The following is a 23,538-nucleotide window of genomic DNA, read 5'->3' on the forward strand; positions in this document are numbered from 1 at the left end:
AATACATATATACAAATACATACATATTTACATATGAACTGTATATACACATGAATACGAATATACACTTACATAAACATACATTTTATACATACACATACATACATATATACAAATACATACATATACACACACACACACATATATATATATATGTATATATATATACAGAAATATATATATACAGAAATATATATATATACTGTATATATGAAGAGTTCATACGCAAAAACCGATAAACGCCATTTTGATAAAGTTTAGCCCAGCCTCGGCAATATATAGTCCGCCACTTCTATTGTGGTATACCAAAATCAATTTGTTTGCCGCTTTTAACGTCATTTAGTTCAGCGATTTATTGCAAAGGCCGATAAGCGCCATGGATCATCTACCACAAAAGCCGATATATCCGTTTGCCCAACCAGCGCTGCAGTACGGGATCACGTGACAAACAAAATAGCGGCGCGCTCGGACTCACTCAGTGTTGTTATCCACGCATGAATCACTTGGAAGCTTCTCCTGTGAACAAAACTGTTAAGCCAGCGAAAAAAACTGACGTTTTGAAGTTATTATTTGATGTTGGCGCTAGCACGCGTGTCCGTGAGTTTTACACCGCTGCGTTAAACGATGTTGTCGAGCATGGAGCTAATGTCGATAGCGATGATGAGTCAGCTGTTATCTGCACAGGAGTGTTTTTGAGAGGCAAACCAGGTTGAGCATTTGTGGTTGTTTTATTAATAAAACATTGTCTTAATTGCAACACTGTTTTTTTTTGTTTTTTCATTTTGTGCTGAAAAGCACAAGGTAAATATGTGAGGTCACAGTTCCAAAAAAAGCATGTCCGGTTAGCAAGTACGAAAAAACAAGGGATCGAAACTGTTAAATAATGAAGTAAATAAATGTGAACAGTTGTTACGTTGAAATGTGGCTTTCGGTAAATTTAACGTTCTGTTTTTCCTTCTATCTTTATCTTGAATATTATGCGAAATAACGACCGCAAAGAAAACGATTTTGGAGATATCTGTTTTTGCGACATATCATAATTTGGATATATCTGCTTTTGACGTAAAACCGCATCAAACACTCTTACTTGAAAGCCATTCATTACATTCTTAAAAGTTTAGGCTTTCATGACTTGCTTATGTTGATATTAAATAAACCATTGCACGCTTGTGCATGTACCGACAACACCGGCAGGCAGAAAATCGTTAATATACAGAATCGGTCAAAATGGATTTATCTGCTTTTGCATATGAACTCTTCATATATACACATGCATACATTTATACATATTTTCCTGAAGGAATCATTAAAGTACTATCCATTTATATATATCTGTCTGCGGGCTATAGAGCGTTTTCCGTTCGGGCTCCAGTACTCTGGAATGCCCTCCCGGTAACAGTTCGAGATGCTACCTCAGTAGAAGCATTTAAGTCTCATCTTAAAACTCATCTGTATACTCTAGCCTTTAAATAGACCTCCTTTTTAGACCAGTTGATCTGCCGCTTCTTTTCTTTCTCCTATGTCCCCCCCCTCCCTTGTGGAGGGGGTCCGGTCCGATGACCATGGATGAAGTACTGACTGTCCAGAGTCGAGACCCAGGATGGACCGCTCGTCGGGACCCAGGATGGACCGCTCGCCTGTATCGGTTGGGGACATCTCTACGCTGCTGATCCGCTTGAGATGGTTTCCTGTGGACGGGACTCTCACTGCTGTCTTGGAGCCACTATGGATTGAACTTTCACAGTATCATGTTAGACCCGCTCGACATCCATTGCTTTCGGTCCCCTAGAGGGGGGGGGGTTGCCACATCTGAGGTCCTCTCCAAGGTTTCTCATAGTCAGCATTGTCACTGGCGTCCCACTGAATGTGAATTCTCCCTGCCCACTGGGTGTGAGTTTTCCTTGCCCTTTTGTGGGTTCTTCCGAGGATGTTGTAGTCGTAATGATTTGTGCAGTCCTTTGAGACATTTGTGATTTGGGGCTATATAAATAAACATTGATTGATTGATTGATCTGTCTATCTATATACATATATATACACACACATATATACATGCATACATATATACATACATATATAGATACATATACATACAGTATATACAAACACACATACATTTCTACACATACAGAAATATACATACATACGTACTCGCACGCACGCACGCACACACACACACACACACACACACACACACACACACACACACACAGTATAAATTGAGAAGTTCCTGGTCTAGGCTCTGGGGTTCAACAAAAAAGAGTTTTGGGGGTTTTTTTTCTGGCCTTGTTGGCGTTAGCATGTTAGCTTCACAGCATCGAAAAGTTTTTTCCCATGCGAGCGAGTGCCGCCTCTGCCTCTTTCTGCCCGCACGTTGCAGCACACCAGTGACTAAGTGCTTACACGCTCTTGAAGAGCAGTGCCGAGTGGCCAGAAGCCTCAAAGCGGTGATTACTGCCGCCCACAACACATCTGCACGCCAGCAGCCCCGTCACATGACCGCGGGGGGGGGGCGGGCAAAGGAAAGGTGGCGGGTATTTTTAGATGCAGACAAGGAGAGTAGAGCAGCATTATCATTATTAGCGGCGGTTACGCTTCCAGACCCGCGCTCATAGTGGAACTCTCCAAATGACTCACACGTGGAAGCTTGGAAATTCTGTTGATGTTGTGAATATGTCAGATAAATGTTTCAGGCAGCAGAGGTCAACGGTTTTATAAAAGACAACCTGTGCATGTGTCCCTGCAAGAACACTATTCATTTTATGTCACATACCTCTCAGGTACCTGAGGTCATACATACATACATATATATATATATATATATATATGTGTCTTGATTGGATTATCAAGAGAATAGTGCTCAATACCGTGGTAGAGCGCAATATGTCGGTGTGGGAAAAATCACAAGGCTACTTCATCTCTACCGAACAGTTCTGGATGATATATAAATATGCTTAAAATAGAAACTGTTTATTATACATCACCCAGACCTGTCATCCCTCAACAAGCGCAGGGAAATCATTTCAACATGCCGCCACAGACGGAAACACCTCCTAGGTAACACATGAGCCTTTTATGTCACGTACCTCTCAGGTACCTGAGGTCATACATATATATATATATATATATATATATATATATATATATATATATATATATATATATATGTCTTGATTGGATTATCAAGAGAATAGTGCTCAATACCGTGGTAGAGCGCAATATGTCGGTGTGGGAAAAATCACAAGGCTACTTCATCTCTACCGAACAGTTCTGGATGATATATAAATATGCTTAAAATAGAAACTGTTTATTATATATCATCCAGACCTGTCATCCCTCAACAAGCGCAGTGAAATCATTTCAACATGCCGCCACAGACGGAAACACCTCCTAGGTAACACATGAGCCTTTTATGTCACATACCTCTCAGGTACCTGAGGTCATACATACATATATAAATATATATATATATATATATGTCTTGATTGGATTATCAAGAGAATAGTGGTCAATACCGTGGTAGAGCGCAATATGTCGGTGTGGGAAAAATCACAAGGCTACTTCATCTCTACCGAACAGTTCTGGATGATATATAAATATGCTTAAAATAGAAACTGTTTATTATATATCACCCAGACCTGTCATCCCTCAACAAGCGCAGGGAAATCATTTCAACATGCCGCCACAGACGGAAACACCTCCTAGGTAACACATGAGCCTTTTATGTCACATGCCTCTCAGGTACCTGAGGTCATACATACATATATAAATAAATATATATATATATATATATATATATATATATATATATATATATGTCTTGATTGGATTATCAAGAGAATAGTGCTCAATACCGTGGTAGAGCGCAATATGTCGGTGTGGGAAAAATCACAAGGCTACTTCATCTCTACCGAACAGTTCTGGATGATATATAAATATGCTTAAAATAGAAACTGTTTATTATATATCACCCAGACCTGTCATCCCTCAACAAGCGCAGGGAAATCATTTCAACATGCCGCCACAGACGGAAACACCTCCTAGGTAACACATGAGCCTTTTATGTCACATACCTCTCAGGTACCTGAGGTCATACATATATATATATATATATATATATATATATATATATATATATATATATATATATATATATATATATATATATGTGTGTCTTGATTGGATTATCAAGAGAATAGTGCTCGATACCGTGGTAGAGCGCAAGATGTAGGTCTGGAAAAAATCACAAGACTACATCTCTACAGAACAGTTCTGGATGATCTATAAATATGCTTGAAAGAGAAACTGTTTATTATATATCATCCAGACCTGTCATCCCTCAACAAGCGCAGTGAAATCATTTCAACATGCCGCCACAGACGGAAACACCTCCTAGGTAACTCATGAGCCTTTTATGTCACGTACCTCTCAGGTACCTGAGGTCATTCATTCATACATACATACATATATATATATATAAATATATATATACATATATATATATATGTGTCTTGATTGGATTATCAAGAGAATAGTGCTCAATACCGTGGTAGAGCGCAATATGTCGGTGTGGGAAAAATCACAAGGCTACTTCATCTCTACCGAACAGTTCTGGATGATATATAAATATGCTTAAAATAGAAACTGTTTATTATATATCACCCAGACCTGTCATCCCTCAACAAGCGCAGGGAAATCATTTCAACTTGCCGCCACAGACGGAAACACCTCCTAGGTAACACATGAGCCTTTTATGTCACATACCTCTCAGGTACCTGAGGTCATACATACATGTATAAATATATATATATATATATGTCTTGATTGGATTATCAAGAGAATAGTGCTCAATACCGTGGTAGAGCGCAATATGTCGGTGTGGGAAAAATCACAAGGCTACTTCATCTCTACCGAACAGTTCTGGATGATATATAAATATGCTTAAAATAGAAACTGTTTATTATATATCACCCAGACCTGTCATCCCTCAACAAGCGCAGGGAAATCATTTCAACATGCCGCCACAGACGGAAACACCTCCTAGGTAACACATGAGCCTTTTATGTCACATACCTCTCAGGTACCTGAGGTCATACATATATATATATATATATATATATATATGTGTCTTGATTGGATTATCAAGAGAATAGTGCTCGATACCGTGGTAGAGCGCAATATGTAGGTCTGGAAAAAATCACAAGACTACATCTCTACAGAACAGTTCTGGATGATCTATAAATATGCTTGAAAGAGAAACTGTTTATTATATATCATCCAGACCTGTCATCCCTCAACAAGCGCAGTGAAATCATTTCAACATGCCGCCACAGACGGAAACACCTCCTAGGTAACTCATGAGCCTTTTATGTCACGTACCTCTCAGGTACCTGAGCTCATTCATACATACATATATATATATATATATATATATATATATATATATATATATATATATATGTCTTGATTGGATTATCAAGAGAATAGTGCTCGATACCGTGGTAGAGCGCAATATGTCGGTGTGGGAAAAATCACAAGACTACTTAATCTCTACAGAAGAGTTCTGGATGATATATAAATATGCCTAAAAGAGAAACTGTTTATTATATATAATCCAGACCTGTCATCCCTCAACAAGCACAGTGAAATCATTTCAACATGCCGCCACAGACGGAAACACCTCCTAGGTAACACATGAGCCTTTTATGTCACGTACCTCTCAGGTACTTGAGGTCATTCATTCATACATACATATATATATATATATATATATATATATATATATATATATATATGTCTTGATTGGATTATCCAGAGAATAGTGCTCAATACCGTGGTAGAGCGCAATATGTAGGTGTGGGAAAAATCACAAGGCTACTTCATCTCTACAGAACAGTTCTGGATGATATATAAATATGCTTGAAAGAGAAACTGTTTATTATATATCATCCAGACCTGTCATCCCTCAACAAGCGCAGGGAAATCATTTAAACATGCCGCCACAGACAGAAACACCTCCTAGGTAACACATGAGCCTTTTATGTCACATACCTCTCAGGTACCTGAGGTCATACATATATATATATATATATATATATATGTGTCTTGATTGGATTATCAAGAGAATAGTGCTCGATACCGTGGTAGAGCGCAATATGTAGGTCTGGAAAAAATCACAAGACTACATCTCTACAGAACAGTTCTGGATGATCTATAAATATGCTTGAAAGAGAAACTGTTTATTATATATCATCCAGACCTGTCATCCCTCAACAAGCGCAGTGAAATCATTTCAACATGCCGCCACAGACGGAAACACCTCCTAGGTAACTCATGAGCCTTTTATGTCACGTACCTCTCAGGTACCTGAGCTCATTCATACATACATACATATATATATATATATATATATATATATATATATATATATATATATATGTCTTGATTGGATTATCAAGAGAATAGTGCTCGATACCGTGGTAGAGCGCAATATGTCGGTGTGGGAAAAATCACAAGACTACTTAATCTCTACAGAAGAGTTCTGGATGATATATAAATATGCCTAAAAGAGAAACTGTTTATTATATATAATCCAGACCTGTCATCCCTCAACAAGCACAGTGAAATCATTTCAACATGCCGCCACAGACGGAAACACCTCCTAGGTAACACATGAGCCTTTTATGTCACGTACCTCTCAGGTACTTGAGGTCATTCATTCATACATACATACATATATATATATATATATATATATATATATATATATATATATATGTCTTGATTGGATTATCCAGAGAATAGTGCTCAATACCGTGGTAGAGCGCAATATGTAGGTGTGGGAAAAATCACAAGGCTACTTCATCTCTACAGAACAGTTCTGGATGATATATAAATATGCTTGAAAGAGAAACTGTTTATTATATATCATCCAGACCTGACATCCCTCAACAAGCGCAGGGAAATCATTTAAACATGCCGCCACAGACGGAAACACCTCCTAGGTAACACATGAGCCAATCACCACGCCCCTATGCCTGCCTGTACCCACCCACTCTGTGCCCTATATAAATCTCCTGATGATTGAGGGAACCCCTCATGAAACAGTTCTGTAGAGATAAAGTAGTCTTGTGATTTTTTCCCACACCTAGGTTGATTGGCAACACTAAATGGTCCCTAGTGTGTGAATGTGAATGTTGTCTATCTGTGTTGGCCCTGCGATGAGGTCGCGACTTGTCCAGGGTGTACCCCGCCTTCCGCCCGATTGTAGCTGACATAGGCGCCAGCGCCCCCCGCGACCCCGAAAGGGAATAAGCGGTAGAAAATGGATGAATGGATATATATATAAAAACTACAAAACATTAAAACTTAAAAAATACGTAATTTTACCTGCCAAACTCGGTTGTCAAAGTCAGTGGGCGGGGCTAACGCTTTAATAAGCCCTATGGATTTTGAAGGAATGCCCACATGAGTCATGTCCCGTCATCACAAGAACCATGTTTGTTTTGAAGGCTATCTCCCACAAACAAGTAGGGAAGGATCACAGCAGGGTGCCGGGATGCAGCCTTTGTTGTTGATGTTAGCAAACGCGCTAACAAGCCACGTCAAAGCAGACACGAGCCCCTCCCCCCCTGCTTGTACCCCGAGGACCCCCTCACTCGGCGGTCTATACAAATGGAAATAGGAGCGTGACTCTCGGACCCGCTCCGCCGGTCACACGGCGACCTGTTAGCGACACTTCAGCTGTCATGCTAACGGCACGTAGCTTCCCGGACGCTAACGCGACTCTGACGCTCATCAAAGCTCAAAAGGAAAAATACAGTATTTTCTCGAATTGCCGCCGGGGCGCTAATTATTTTAAAACCTCCTCTCACTCCGGCGCTTACCAAAAAGCATGCGGTAAATTTTAGCCTGTGCTTAAAAATTTGAGTGTGATGTAAGGATACCATCATGAAAAGCACATTTGATAAAAAAAAAAAGTTATTATGGTCTTACCTTTACTTATAAATTAAGTCCATGCGCAGCTCTTTCTGATTAAAAGAATCGATAACTTGTTTATAGAAGTCTTCCTTATCTTTCTTCGGTTTTAAAAGTCTCTCTGTCTCGATGGAGATCTTCCTTTATTACCTCCTGCTTCGATTGAAAGTCCAGTTTAGAAAACTGCTATCAGTTAGCTCGGCTCCAAACGTGTAGTGCGGGCGACGACAGAATTATCCTCGGACAACTCCCCCTCCCGTTCTGCTCCGTGGGTGATCTCTTTATCCCACCATGAAGTGTTATTGGGTATTTATGACTGGAACATGTTTTATTTCAGCCCGGTTGTTTACGTAGCCAGCATAAGAGTAGTTGTGTTACATCCTAAAAGGTCCGTGGTGCAACACCCGCGTCATATCCGTTCCCAGCACATATCACTGCTCTTGTTGTCACTTCTTCTGCAGCCGAGTAGTCGCAAGAAGGATCACTAGCGCCCTCTACCACCAGGAGGCGGGAGTCATTTAATGACTCATATTTGACACACGCAGCTACGGTATGTTAATAAAACATAGCTGCTTACTGTTCTTTTTAGCATATTCAATAGCTTGGAACTTAAATCCTACTGAATAGCTCTCAATTTTCTTCCCTTTATGCGATTTCAAATGATTGAAATCAGCCTCCTCCATTTTGAAAATGATGACAGGTGAAGTGCCCAGAAGTTGAATTGACTTGAAATTTCTCACACAGCTTGTTGTATTCTGTTATACACTCAGTGTAACGTCTGCCAAATCACTGCGAAACCTGGGCATGTGTGTGCAAAATATGAGCTAGATCGGTTGACAAACTTCGTCCGGCTCTTCCCGGGGATCCCGAGACGTTCCCAGGCCAGCCGGGAGACATAGTCTACCAAACATGTCCTGGGTCTTCCCCGTGGCCTCCCGCCAGTCGGACTTGCCCGAAACACCTCCCTAGGGAGGTGTTCGGGTGGCATCCTGACCAGATGCCCGAACCACTTCATCTGGCTCCTCTCCATGTGGAGGAGCAGCGGCTCGTTCTCGACGCAAAGTGTAAAAGCCAGCATGTGTGATGGTATGGGGGTGCATTAGTGCCCAAGGCATGGGTAACTCACACATCTGTGAAGGCACCATTAATGCTGAAAGCTACATACAGGTTTTGGAACAACATATGTTGTCATCCAAGCAACGTTATCATGGACGCCCCTGCTTATTTCAGCAAGACAATGCCAAGCCACGTGCTACAACAGCGTGGCTTCGTAAAAAAAGAGTGCGAGTACTTTCCTGGCCAGCCTGCAGTCCAGACCTGTCTCCCATGGAAAATATGTGAAGCGTAAAATAGGACAGCGGAGACCCCGGACTGTTGAAGGACTGAAGCTCTACATAAAACAAGAATGGGAAAGAATTCCACTTTCAAAGCTTCAACAATTAGTTTCCTCAGTTCCCAAACGTTTATTGAGTGTTGTTAAAAGAAAAGGTGATGTAACACAGTGGTGAACATGCCCTTTCCCAACTACTTTGGCACTTGTTACAGCCATGAAATTCTAAGTTAATTAAGTTTATCAATTTGAACATCAAATATATTATCTTTGTAGTGCATTCAACTGAATATGGTTTGAGAAGGATTTGCAAATCATTGTATACCTCTAAGTCCGAGTCCATGGTTCTCTCCCGGAAAAGGGTGGACTGCTATCTCCGGGTTGGGGAGGAGACCCTGCCCCAAGTGGAGGAGTTCAAGTACCTAGGAGTCTTGTTCACGAGTGAGGGAAGAGTGGATCGTGAGATCGACAGGCGGATCGGTGCGGCGTCTTCAGTAATGCGGAAGTTGTACCGATCCGTTGTGGTGAAGAAGGAGCTGAGCCGGAAGGCAAAGCTCTCAATTTACCTGTCGATATACGTTCCCATCCTCACCTATGGTCATGAGCTTTGGGTCATGACTGAAAGGATAAGATCACGGGTACAAGCGGCCGAAATGAGTTTCCAGGTCTCTCCCTTAGAGATAGGGTGAGAAGCTCTGCCATCCGGGAGGAACTCAAAGTAAAGCCGCTGCTCCTTCACATGGAGAGGAGCCAGATGAGGTGGTTCGGGCATCTGGTCAGGATGCCACCCGAACGCCTCCCTAGGGAGGTGTTTAGGGCACGTCCAACCGGTAGGAGTCCACAGGGAAGACCCAGGACACGTTGGGAAGACTATGTCTCCCGGCTGGCCTGGGAACGCCTCGGGATCCCCCGGGAAGAGCTAGACGAAGTGGCTGGGGAGAGGGACGTCTGGGTTTCCCTGCTTGGGCTGTTGTCTCAATTTACTGGTCGATCTACGTTCCCATCCTCACCTATGGTCATGAGCTTTGGCTTATGACCGAAAGGATAAGATCCAGGGTACAAGCGGCCGAAATGAGTTTCCTCCGCCGAGTGGCGGGGCTCTCCCTTAGAGATCGGGTGAGAAGCTCTGCCATCCCGGAGGAGTTCAAAGTAAAGCTGCTGCTCCTCCACATCGAGAGGAGCCAGATGAGGTGGTTCGGGCATCTGGTGCATCGGTGCGGCGTCTTCAGTAATGCGGACGTTGTACCGATCCGTTGCGGTGAAGAAGGAGCTGAGCCGGAAGGCAAAGCTCTCAATTTACCGGTCGATCTACGTTCCCATCCTCACCTATGGTCATGAGCTTTGGGTCATGACCGAAAGGATAAGATCAAAGGTACAAGCGGCCGAAATGAGTTTGGGTCTCTCCCTTAGAGATAGGGTGAGAAGCTCTGCCATCCGGGAGGAACTCAAAGTAAAGCCGCTGCTCCTCCACATGGAGAGGAGCCAGATGAGGTGGTTCGGGCATCTGGTCAGGATGCCACCCGAACGCCTCCCGGTAGGAGTCCACGGGGAAGACTCAGGACACGTTGGGAAGACTATGTGTCCCGGCTGGCTTGGGAACGCCTTGGGATCCGCCGGGAAGAGCTAGACGAAGTGGCTATTGATAGGGAAGTCTGGGCGACCCAACCTCGGATAAGCGGAAGAAAATGGATGGATGAATGTATTTCGTTTATCTTACACAATTTCCCAACTCATACGGAAACAGGGTTTGTAGTTTTACTTGCATTCCGCTTGCCGTTCCCTACATCGATACAAGAAATGATCAGCAAACCGTAACAGAATGATCCTGCCAGTAAGTGACCCTGTAGGGAATTCTTTTACCCATCGGCTCGACATGATATAGTAGTATATAGCCTGAAGTAGTTGTATTGTAGTGTGACTTAGTACTACTAAGTCACATTTGATGTAGGAGATCACTTTGCACAACTTTCAGTGGCCACTTCAAGTCCTCCACAAGGCCATTAGTCTTGTGCGGGGAAAGAGCTCGTATGAGAAACAAAGGACACACAAACCCTCCTCTAAAGCTGGCATGTAACAACGGGCACTACATCACTGTCAGCCTGCAGACCACCAGGGAGCAGATCCAGGTCCAAGGCTCGGCTCATGAAGTCGCCCCGGCGACCCAATTTAGCTGTTGTGTCCGGGAAGAAGACAGGTACAAATGCGGCAAGCACGGGCAACAGGATCACTCACTGGGCGGCAGGGGAGGGGGGCTACTGTACTTAATCCTCTGCCTTAGGTTTTTGAAGTACTTTTATACCCGGAATGATACTTTAATTCCTATTTCCTTAAGTAGGTTTTGTTTGCTAGGAAACATAGTCATGGACGAACAGAAAGGAGACTGTGGAGGTCCGCGACAGTCCGGGGTCAACAAGTTCAGATGAGAGGACCTCTTAGTGTGGTTCTCTCGGCGACTGACACTCAAGGACGTCCCGAGAAATAATTAAAAACTGTGCAATTAACCAGGCTTTGCCGGGGCAAATCCCTGCTCTTAATTCCTCATGAATAACAAGACTTCCATCTGTTGGCGCGCTCACGTCCGAGGAGGCTGGCCCCTCTGACACCAACAGTCCGTCTCTCTCGGAGGAGACCCACCCGGCCTCCCTGGGAGAGTCTGAGCGGGACAAAAGCGTCGTAGGATCCTCCCACAACACTTTCTCTCTCTGGCCATTCATGATGTCACCCTCTTTTCTCCCGGCCCGCCATTGTTGGTAATCCCGCCCTAATCTTCCCCTCAATGGACTCCTCTCCTCGTTTGCACTTAATCCAAGGACTCTTGGCGAGAGCGCCGAAGTCTTTTCTTTAGCAGACTCACAACACCAACATAGACCATGGTTCTTGGATAAACAGAGTGGGAAGTCGCCCGTTCTACTCCGAGCTTTGGAACAACACCAACATAGACCGTGGTACTTGGATAAACAAACAGAGGGGGACGTCGCCCGTTCCATTCAGAGTTCTGGAACAACACCAACATAGACTGTGGTACTTGGATAAACAGAGGGGGAAGTCGCCCGTTCCACTCCGAGCTTAGGAACAACACCAACATAGACCGTGGTACTTGGATAACCAGACGGAGTGGGACGTCGCCCGTTCTACTCCGAGCTCTGGAACAACACCAACATAGACCGTGGTACTTGGATAACCAGACAGAGTGGGACGTCGCCCGTTCTACTCCGAGTTTAGAAACAACACCAACATAGACCTTGGTACTTGGATAAACAGACGGAGTGGGATGTCGCCCGTTCCACTCCGAGCTCTGGAACAACACCAACATAGACTGTGGTACTTGGATAAACAGAGGGGGAAGTCGCCCGTTCCACTCCGAGCTTAGGAGCAACACCAACATAGACCGTGGTACTTGGATAACCAGACGGAGTGGGACGTCGCCCGTTCCAGTCCGAGCTCTGGAACAACACCAACATAGACCGTGGTACTTGGATAAACAGAGTGGAATGTGGCCCGTTCCACTCCGAGCTTAGGAACAACACCAACATAGACCGTGGTACTTGGATAAACAGACAGAGTGGGATGTCGCCCGTTCCACTCCGAGTTCTGGAACAACACCAACATAGACCGTGGTACTTGGATAACCAGACGGAGTGGGACGTCGCCCGTTTTACTCCGAGCCCTGGAACAACACCAACATAGACCGTGGTACTTGGATAAACAGACAGAGTGGGACGTCGCCCGTTCCACTCAGAGCTTAGGAACAACACCAACATAGACCGTGGTACTTGGTTAAACAGACAGAGTGGGACGTCGCCCGTTCCACTCTGAGCTTAGGAACAACACCAACATAGACCGTGGTACTTGGATAAACAGAGTGGGACGTCGCCCGTTCCACTCCGAGGTTTGGAACAACACCAACATAGACCGTGGTACTTGGATAAACAGAGTGAGACGTCGCCCGTTCCACTCCGAGCTCCGGAACAACACCAACATAGACCGTGGTACTTGGATAACCAGACGGAGTGGGACGTTGCCCGTTCCAGTCCGAGCTTAGGAACAACACCAACATAGACTGTGGTACTTGGACAAACAAACAGACTGGGACGTCGCCCGTTCCATTCAAAGCTCTGGAAAAACACCAACAAAGACCATGGTACTTGGATGAACAGAGTGGGACGTCGCCCGTTCCACTCCGAAGTTTGGAACAACACCAACATAGACCGTGGTACTTGGATAAACAGACAAAGTGGGACATCGCCCTTTCCACTTGTAGCTTTGGAACAACACCAACATAGCACCCCCCAGCTGCCAATCAGCACACAAGCTGCTACCTAGCAATTAGCACACTAGCAATAATCAAGCAATCAGTGCTTCGATAAATGCTATACAGGACTCAGCGCAATAACAGCTATATAAGTATCAGCACACTAGCTTCTAGTAATCAGCCACCAGTTAGCAATCAGAGCACTGGCTGCTACCGAGCGATCAGTGTGCTAGTTGCAATCTAGCGATCAGCACTAGCTACTATCCAGTGATCAGCGCTAGATGCTACCAAGCATTCAGCACGCTAGCTGCCAACTATAAATCAACACTTAAATAATATCCAGTTAGCAATCAACCCACTAGCTAATAGCCAGCGATTAGCATGTTAGCTGCCAGTTAGAAATTAGACAACTAGTGATCCGTGTTAGATGCTGGCGAGCGTTCCGCGCACTAGCTCTTATGTAGAGGTTAGTGCACCAGCTGCCAATCAGCACACAAGCCGCTACGTAGCAATCAGCACACTAGCTACAATCAAGCAATCAGTGCTTCGATAAATGCTGTACAGCGCTAAGAGCACTAGCTGCTATATAAGAATCAGCACACTAGCTGCCAGTCATCAGCAGCCAACGATCAGCGTGTAAGCTGCCAGTTAGCAAAGCGTGCTAGTTGAAATCTAGCAATTAGCACTAGCTGCTATCCAGTGGTCAGCGCTAGATGCTATCAAGCGTTCAGCGCGCTAGCTGCCAATTAGCAATCAGCATACTAGCCGCTATCTAGTAATCAACGCTTAGCTAATATCCAGTTAGCAATCAGCACACTAGCCGCTATCTAGTAATCAACCCTTAGCTAATATCCAGTTAGCAATCAGCCCACTAGCTGCTAGCCAGCGATCAGCGTGCCAGCTGCCAGTTAGCAATCAGCTAACTAGTGATCCATGTTAGATGCTGGCAAGCGTTCAGCGCACTAGCTGCTCCGTAGCGATTAGTGCGCCAGCTGCCAATCAGCACACAAACCTCTACCTAGCAATCAGCGCACTGGCTACAATCAAGCAAAGCATGCTAGTTGAAATCTAGCAATTAGCACTGGCTGCTATCCAGTGATCAGCGCGAGATGCTATCGCGCTTTCAGCGCGCTAACAGCCAATTAGCAATCAGCATACTAGCCGCTATCTAGTAATCAACGCTTAGCTAATATCCAGTTAGCAATCAGCACACTAGCCGCTATCTAGTAATCAACGCTTAGCTAATATCCAGTTAGCAATCAGCCCACTAGCTGCTAGCCAGCTGCCAGTTAGCAATCAGCTAACTAGTGATCCATGTTAGATGCTGGCAAGCGTTCAGCGCACAAGCTGCTCCGTAGCGATTAGTGCACCAGCTGCCAATCAGCACACAAGCCTCTACCTAGCAATCAGCACACTAGCTACAATCAAGCAAAGCATGCTAGTTGAAATCTAGCAATTAGCACTAGCTGCTATCCAGTGATCAGCGCTAGATGCTATCAAGCGTTCAGCGCGCTAACAGCCAATTAGCAATCAGCATACTAGCCGCTATCTAGTAATCAACGCTTAGCTAATATCCAGTTAGCAATCAGCCCACTAGCTTCTAGCCAGCGATCAGCATGCCAGCTGCCAGTTAACAATCAGATAACTAGTGATCAGCGTTAGATGCTGGCAAGTGTTCAGTGCACTAGCTGCTCCGTAGCGATTAGTGCACCAGCTGCCCATCAGCACACAAGCCTCTACCTAGCAATCAGCGCACTAGCTACAATCAAGCAAAGCAGGCTAGTTGAAATCTAGCAATTAGCACTGGCTGCTATCCAGTGATCAGCGCGAGATGCTATCGCGCTTTCAGCGCGCTAACAGCCAATTAGCAATCAGCATACTAGCCGCTATCTAGTAATCAACGCTTAGCTAATATCCAGTTAGCAATCAGCCCACTAGCTTCTAGCCAGCGATCAGCGTGCCAGCTGCCAGTTAACAATCAGATAACTAGTGATCAGCTTTAGATGCTGGCAAGCGTTCAGCGCACTAGCTGCTCCGTAGCGATTAGTGCACCAGCTGCCAATCAGCACACAAGCCTCTACCTAGCAATCAGCGCACTAGCTACAATCAAGCAATCAGTGCTTCGATAAATGCTGTACAGCGCTCAGCGCACTAGCAGCTATATAAGGATTAGCACACTAGCTTTCAGCCGCCAGTTAGCAATCAGCGTGCCAGCTGCTATCTGGCGATTAGCGCGCCAGCCGTCAATTAGCAATCAGAGCACCGGCTGCTACCCAGCGATCAGCGCAGTTGACGCAATCAAGCGTTGAGCTCGCTGGCTGCGATCTAGCGATCAGCACACTAGCTTACGGTTAACAATGAGCACTCTTGCTAGCGATCAGGGCGTGAGCTGCTTTTCCAGTAAATAAAGAGTCAGTCGCAGTTTTAGCAGGATTTAAATGTGACATTTTGACCCCAGTTTATGATTATTAAGTCTTACATCTTTAATGTTTACATATCGTGTAGCCAGGAATGTAAGACAAGGGGTTGCCTACAGCCACAACAGGTTTTTTTTCACCCGCCGCTAATCAAAGACTTACCAGTCCCGAACACGTGGATATGGCCGCCGAGGACGAGGACAGGTTCCGGATAAATCCCTGATAGAGGCAGCCCCGGAACTCCTCGCCCTCCGTTACCGTGGCGACGCCCTCCGAGCCCAGCGTCTGCACGGTGAAGCCCGGGCCCACCACCGGGGACGGCTCCAGGTCCAGGTGCGCGTCCCGGCCGAAGACCGAGACCCGGTAGTGCAGGGACGCCGGGGCCGACCTCCGGTCCCGCCGTCCTCGCCGGCCCACGTCGTGGCTCAGGTAGCGGCCCAGAGAGTCCACCTCCACCGGGGTGGCGAAGGCGTAGTCTGAGGAGGGCCGAGGACAGGAAGTTACTAAGACGCCCAAGTCCTGTTCTCTTGGTCTCGTCGGGACAGAAACATTTTTGTGTCCTTTGAGGTTTTAGCAGAATCAGAATCAGCACAAGATCAGACAAACATTACAGGGAGACAGAACAGGATCAAACATTACAAGGAGACAGAACAGGATCAAACATTACAGGGAGACAGAACAGGATCAAACATTACAGGGAGACAGAACAGGATCAAACATTACAGGGAGACAGAACAGGATCAAACATTACAGGGAGACAAAACAGGATCAAACATTACAGGGAGACAGAACAGGATCAAACATTACAGGGAGACAGAACAGGATCAAACATTACAGGGAGACAGAACAGGATCAAACATTACAGGGGGACAGAACCGGATCAAACATTACAGGGAGACAGAACAGGATCAAACATTACAGGGAGACGGAACAGGATCAAACATTACAGGGAGACGGAACAGGATCAAACATTACAGGGAGACGGAACAGGATCAAACACTATAGGGAGACAGAACAGGATCAAACACTTTAGGGAGACAGAACAGGATCAAACATTACAAGGAGACAGAACAGGATCAAACATTACAAGGAGACAGAACAGGGTCAAACATTACAGGGAGACAGAACAGGATCAAACATTACAGGGAGACGGAACAGGATCAAACATTACAAGGAGACAGAACAGGATCAAACATTACAAGGAGACAGAACAGGATCAAACATTACAAGGAGACAGAACAGGATCAAACATTACAAGGAGACAGAACAGGATCACACATTACAGGGAGACAGAACAGGATCAAACATTACAGGGAGACAGAACAGGATCAAACATTACAGGGAGACAGAACAGGATCAAACATTACAGGGAGACAGAACAGGATCAAACATTACAGGGAGACAGAACAGGATCAAACATTACAGGGAGACAGAACAGGATCGCTGACAGGACTGCCAGCTTCCGGCGCCCCTTACAAAAAAGGTGAGATACAGGTACAGTATCAAGCAATAAAAACTGAACATGTACCTCCTTCAAGGTCTGGGTCAGTGTTTCTTGGCTCCATCTAGTGGTACGCCAAAGAACCACTTCATGAAATATGCAAACCCGGTGTTACTGTTCAAAATATGAGGCCGAAAATATTAAATAAGCTTGTTAAATAAAACCTTTGCCTTGTTTTGAATGAACACTTACGCCTACTAGGCTACTGTCTTTTTTGTTGGCCATTATTGTGGTTGCGGGGGGCGCTGGCGCCTATCTCAGCTACAATCGGGCGGAAGGCGGGGTACACCCTGGACAAGTCGCCACGCAACCCCGAAAGGGAATAAGCGGTAGAACATGGATGGATGGATGGCATTATTGTGGTACTTGGCCCTCGGTTTTTATTGAGGGCCAAATGTAACAGGAAATAATACATGAATATTATATTTTGTATTTATTTTTTATGTTTATAATTTTTACATAAGACTGAAAAAAAATGTTTAGAAGATTTTTAATTTTTTATTTTAACAATTTTCCCTAAAATGATACACATTGAGGCTGTAAAGTGTGTTTAATGGGATTACTCAAAACAAAATAATCGACATAGTACTCGATTACTAAAATAATCGGTAGTTACAGCCCTTGTAATTGATGTCATATTTCGGCCCAAAAAATAAAAATAAAAATAAAAAATTTTCGGAAAAAATTGTAACAAAAACAACTTAAGCGTGTGTTAAAAGTTAATTTTCTATATTTATTCGCATTTATGAAAAAAATTGAGGTTATTGCAAGCATAGCTTTTTTTTTTATTATTTTAACATTTTTCCTCCGAAATTCTACACATTGAGGCTGTAAAGTGTTTTTAATGCGATTAATCAAACAAAATAATTGACAGATTACTCGATTACTAAAATAATCGGTAGTTGCAGCCCTAGTGATTGATGTAATTTTTCGCCAAAAAAAAAATTTTGGGGGGGGGTTGTAAAAAAACGACTCAAGCGCGTGTTTAAAGTGAATTCCTTATATTTATTCAAATGTATTAAAAAAAAAATATTGAAGTTACTGCAAGCATAAAAAAATGTGTTTTATTTTAACAATTTTCCCCAAAATTATACACATTGAAAAAAACAAAAACAAAATATTTCGGGGGGCTGTACAAAAAAAAACTGAACCTAAGTTTTCTGTGACAACAAAGGCATAAAACAAATACACAAAACAAAACTAAAATATGGGATGTGTAATGAACATTTAAGCGTAAAAAATAAAAATAAAAAATAAAAAAACACAACTCAAGCGCGTGTTAAAAGTTAATTTTATATATTGATGACTCGCATTTACAATAGGTTATTGCAAGCATTATTTTATTTTTATTTTTTTTTACAACTTTCCCCCACATAATACACATTCAGACTATAAAGTGAGTTTAGTAAAATTAATCGAACAAATTACTTGATTACTAAAATAATCGGTAGTTGCTGACTTTTTAATTGATGCCATATTTTTGCAAAAAAAAAAATTTCTAAAAAAAAAAAGGTAAAAAAAAAACAACAACTTAAGTGCGTGTTAAAAATTGAATTTCTATATTCATTCGCATTTATAAAAACAGTTATCGAGGTTATTGCAAGCATATATATTTTTTATTTTTATTTTAACAATTTTACCCCAAATTCTACACATTGAGGCTATAAAGTGTGTTTAATGCGATTAATCAAACAAAATAATCAATAGATTACTCGATTACTAAAATAATCGGTAGTTGCAGCCATTGTGATTGATGTCATATTTCGCCCCCCAAAAAAAAAAAAATGCTCAATGTGATTAATCGAACAAAATAATCGCAAAAAATAACTTTTTTTCCGAGGGGGAGGGGGTTGTACAAAAAAACCTAAACCTATGTTTTTTGTGACAACAAAGGCATAATTTTATTTTTATTTTTATACGTATCAACGGATAGACCGGAAGTTGATCATGAACATTATAAATAGCAAAAATCAAAAATAGCACAATCTAAAAATTGCAAAAATTAGCTATATCGAAGCTATAAAATGTGTTTAATGCAATTCATTGAACAAACTAATCAACAAATTACTCTAATACTAAAACAATCGGTAGTTGCAGCCCTAGTAAGTGATGTCATATTTCACACAAAAAAATAAAAACTTTTTTTTTTTTTTTTTTTCGGAAAAAGGTGTAAAAAAAAATAAACACAACTTATGCGCGTGTTAAAAGTAAATTTTATATATTTATTCGCATTTATAAAAAAAAAATATTGAGGTTACTGCAAACATAAAAAAATGTTTTTTATTTTCATAATTTTCCCCCAAATTATACACATTGAAAAAAATGTTTACAAAATTGGGGGGGCTGTACAAACAAAACTAAACCTAAGTTTTATGTGACAACAAAGGCATAAAACAAACAAACAAACAAACAAAACTAAAATTTGGGATGTGTAATGAACATTTAAGAGTAAAAAAATAAAATAAACTAAAAAAACACTAATTAAGCGCGTGTTAAAAGTTCATTTTATATATTGATTCGTATTTATAAAAAAAAAAAAAGATTGAAGTTATTGCAAGTAAAATTTTTCCCTAAAATTCTACACATTGAGGCTATAAAGTGTGTTTAATGCGATTAATTGAACAAATTAATCGACAGATTACTCGATTACTAAAACAATCAGTAGTTGCAGCCCTAGTAATTGATGTCATATTTCGCAAAAAAACGAAACATTTTTTCGGAAAAAAGTGTAAAAAAAACATACAACTTAAGCGCGTGTTAAAAGTTAATTTTCTATATTTATTCGTTTTGTTTTTTTAAATGCGTTGGTTATTGCAAGTATAATTTTTCCCTAGAATTCTACACATTGAGGCTATAAAGTGTGTTTAATACGATTAATCGAACAAAATAATCGACAGATTATTCGATTACTAAAATAATCGGTAGGTTTTAGCCCTTGTAATTGATGTCATATTACGCACAAAAAAAATGTCAATGTGATTAATCGGACAAAATAATCGCAAAAAAAACAAAACTTTTTTTTCCCGGCGGGGCTGTACAAAAAAACCTAAACCTAAGTTTTCTGTGACAACAAAGGCATAAAAAAAAACAAAAACAAAAATACTTATGATCAACGGATAGACCGGAAGTTGATCATGGACATTAAAAATAGCAAAAATTTAATCTCACAAAAATTAGCAATATCGAGTGTGTTTAATGCGATTAATCGACCAAAATAATGGACAGATTACTAGATTACTAAAATAATTGGTAGTTACATCCCTTGTAATTAATCTTGTAATTAATGTCATATTTCACCCAAAAAATTAAAAAAGTTTTTTTTCGGAAAAAAGTGTAAAAAAATAAAACAAACAACTTAAGCATGTGTTAAAAGTTAATTTTTTATTTTTAATCAAATTTATAAAAAATATGTTATTGCAAGCAAACTTTTTATTTGTTAATTTCCCCCGGAAATGATACACATTGAGGCTATAAAGTGTGTTTAATGTGATTAATCTAACAAAATAATCGACCGATTATTCGATTACTAAAATAATCGGTAGGTTTTAGCCCTTGTAATTGATGTCATATTACGCAAACAAAAAAAAAAATGTCAATGTGATTAATCGGACAAAATAGTCGCAAAAAAAATCATTTTTTTCCCGGCGGGGCTGTACAAAAAAAAAAACCTAAACCTAAGTTTTCTGTGACAACAAATGCATAAAATAAAATAAAAAAAAATGTATCATAAACGGATAGACCGGAAGTTGATCATGGACATTAAAAATAGCAAAAATTTAATCTCGCAAAAATTTGCAATATCGAGGCTATAAAGTGTGTTTAATGCGATTAATCGACCAAAATAATCGACAGACTACTCGATTACTAAAATAATTGGTAGTTACATCCCTTGTAATTAATGTCATATTTCACCCAAAAAATTGAAAAACAACTTAGGCATGTGTTAAAATTTAATTTTCTATATTTAATCGCATTTATTAAAAAAATATATTGATGTTATTGCAAGCAAATTTTTTATTTTTTAACAATTTCCCCCGGAAATGATACACGTTGAGGCTATAAAGTGTGTTTAATGTGATTAATCGAACTAAATAATCAACAGATTACTCGATTACAAAAATAATCGGTAGTTACAATTCTTGTAATTGATGTCATATTTCACACACAAAAATAAAAAAAAATATTTAAATTTTTAAAAAAAATTCGGGGGGGGGGGCTGTAAATAAAAACTGAAATTTTCTGTGACAACAAAGGCATAAAAAAGAATTACAAAAATATTTAAAAAAAAACGTATTATCAACAGATAGACTGAAAGTTGATCATGGACATTAAAAATAGCAAAAATTTAAAACAGCACAAATTCAAAATTGCAAAAATTTGCTATATCGAGGCCATAAAGTGTGTTTAATGCGATTAATCGAACAAAATAATGGACAGACTACTAGATTACTAAAATAACTGGTAGTTACATCCCTTGTAATTAATGTCCTATTTCACCCAAAAATTTAAAAAAGTTTTTTTCGTAAAAAAGTGTTAAAAAAAAAACCAACAACTTAAGCATGTGTTAAAAGTTAATGTTTTATTTTTAATCAAATTTATAAAAAATATGTTATTGCAAGCAAACTTTTGTATTTTTTAACAATTTCCCCCGGAAATGATACACATTGAGGCTATAAAGTGTGTTTAATGTGATTAATCTAACAAAATAATCGACAGATTATTCGATTACTAAAATAATCGGTAGGTTTTAGCCCTTGTAATTGATGTCATATTACGCAAACAACAAAAAAAATGTCAATGTGATTAATCGGACAAAATAATCGCAAAAAAAAAAACATTTTTTTCCCGGCGGGGCTGTACAAAAAAAAAAACCTAAACCTAAGTTTTCTGTGACAACAAATGCATAAAATAAAATAAAAAAAAAAACGTATCATAAACGGATAGACCGGAAGTTGATCATGGACATTAAAAATAGCAAAAATTTAATCTCACAAAAATTAGCAATATCGAGTGTGTTTAATGCGATTAATCGACCAAAATAATGGACAGACTACTAGATTACTAAAATAATTGGTAGTTACATCCCTTGTAATTAATGTCATATTTCACCAAAAAAATTTAAAAAAAATTTGCGGAAAAAAGTGTAAAAAAATAAAACAAACAACTTAAGCATGTGTTAAAAGTGAATTTTTTATTTTTAATCAAATTTATAAAAAATATGTTATTGCAAGCAAACTTTTTATTTGTTAACAATTTCCCCCGGAAATGATACACATTGAGGCTATAAAGTGTGTTTAATGTGATTAATCTAACAAAATAATCGACAGATTATTCGATTACTAAAATAATCGGTAGGTTTTAGCCCTTGTAATTGATGTCATATTACGCAAACAAAAAAAAAAATGTCAATGTCATTAATCGGACAAAATAATCGCAAAAAAAACACATTTTTTTCCCGGCGGGGTTGTACAAAAAAACCTAAACCTAAGTTTTCTGGGACAACAAAGGCATAAAATAAAACAAAAAAAAATACTTATGATCAACAGATAGACCGGAAGTTGATCATGGACATTAAAAATAGCAAAAATTTAATCTCGCAAAAATTTGCAATATCGAGGCTATAAAGTGTGTTTAATGCGATTAATCGACCAAAATAATGGACAGACTACTAGATTACTAAAATAACTGGTAGTTACATCCCTTGTAATTAATGTCATATTTCACCCAAAAATTTAAAAAAGTTTTTTTCGTAAAAAAGTGTTAAAAAAAAAAACCAACAACTTAAGCATGTGTTAAAAGTTAATTTTCTATTTTTAATCGCATTTATAAAAAATATTGTTATTGCAAGCAATTTTTTTTTTTTTTAACAATTTCCCCCGGAAATGATACACATTGAGGCTATAAAGTGTGTTTAATCGAACTAAATAATCGACTGGATGACTAAGAATAATCGTCAGTTGCAGCCCTTTTAATTTTTTACTTCATTGAGAAAGTATTAATGTTCCTGAAAATGTAAAAAAAAAAAAACACACCAAAAAGCCAAAGAAAAAGCACAGCCGCA

At 40.6% G+C, this 23,538-nt stretch overlaps 1 protein-coding gene across 1 annotated transcript in view; it reads right to left on the reverse strand.

Annotated features, from left to right (window-relative positions):
* Positions 1 to 23,538, reverse strand: part of LOC133546652 (A disintegrin and metalloproteinase with thrombospondin motifs 18-like) — a 197,534-nt gene that overhangs the window by 173,505 nt on the left and 491 nt on the right. Inside the window, exon 3 of the mRNA XM_061892447.1 lies at positions 16,139 to 16,452. Within this exon, the coding sequence (XP_061748431.1) occupies positions 16,139 to 16,452 (314 nt within the window). The remainder of the gene's footprint in view (positions 1 to 16,138; positions 16,453 to 23,538) is intronic.

Source organism: Nerophis ophidion, linkage group LG02, assembly GCF_033978795.1.
Source record: "Nerophis ophidion isolate RoL-2023_Sa linkage group LG02, RoL_Noph_v1.0, whole genome shotgun sequence".
NCBI lineage: Eukaryota > Metazoa > Chordata > Actinopteri > Syngnathiformes > Syngnathidae > Nerophis > Nerophis ophidion.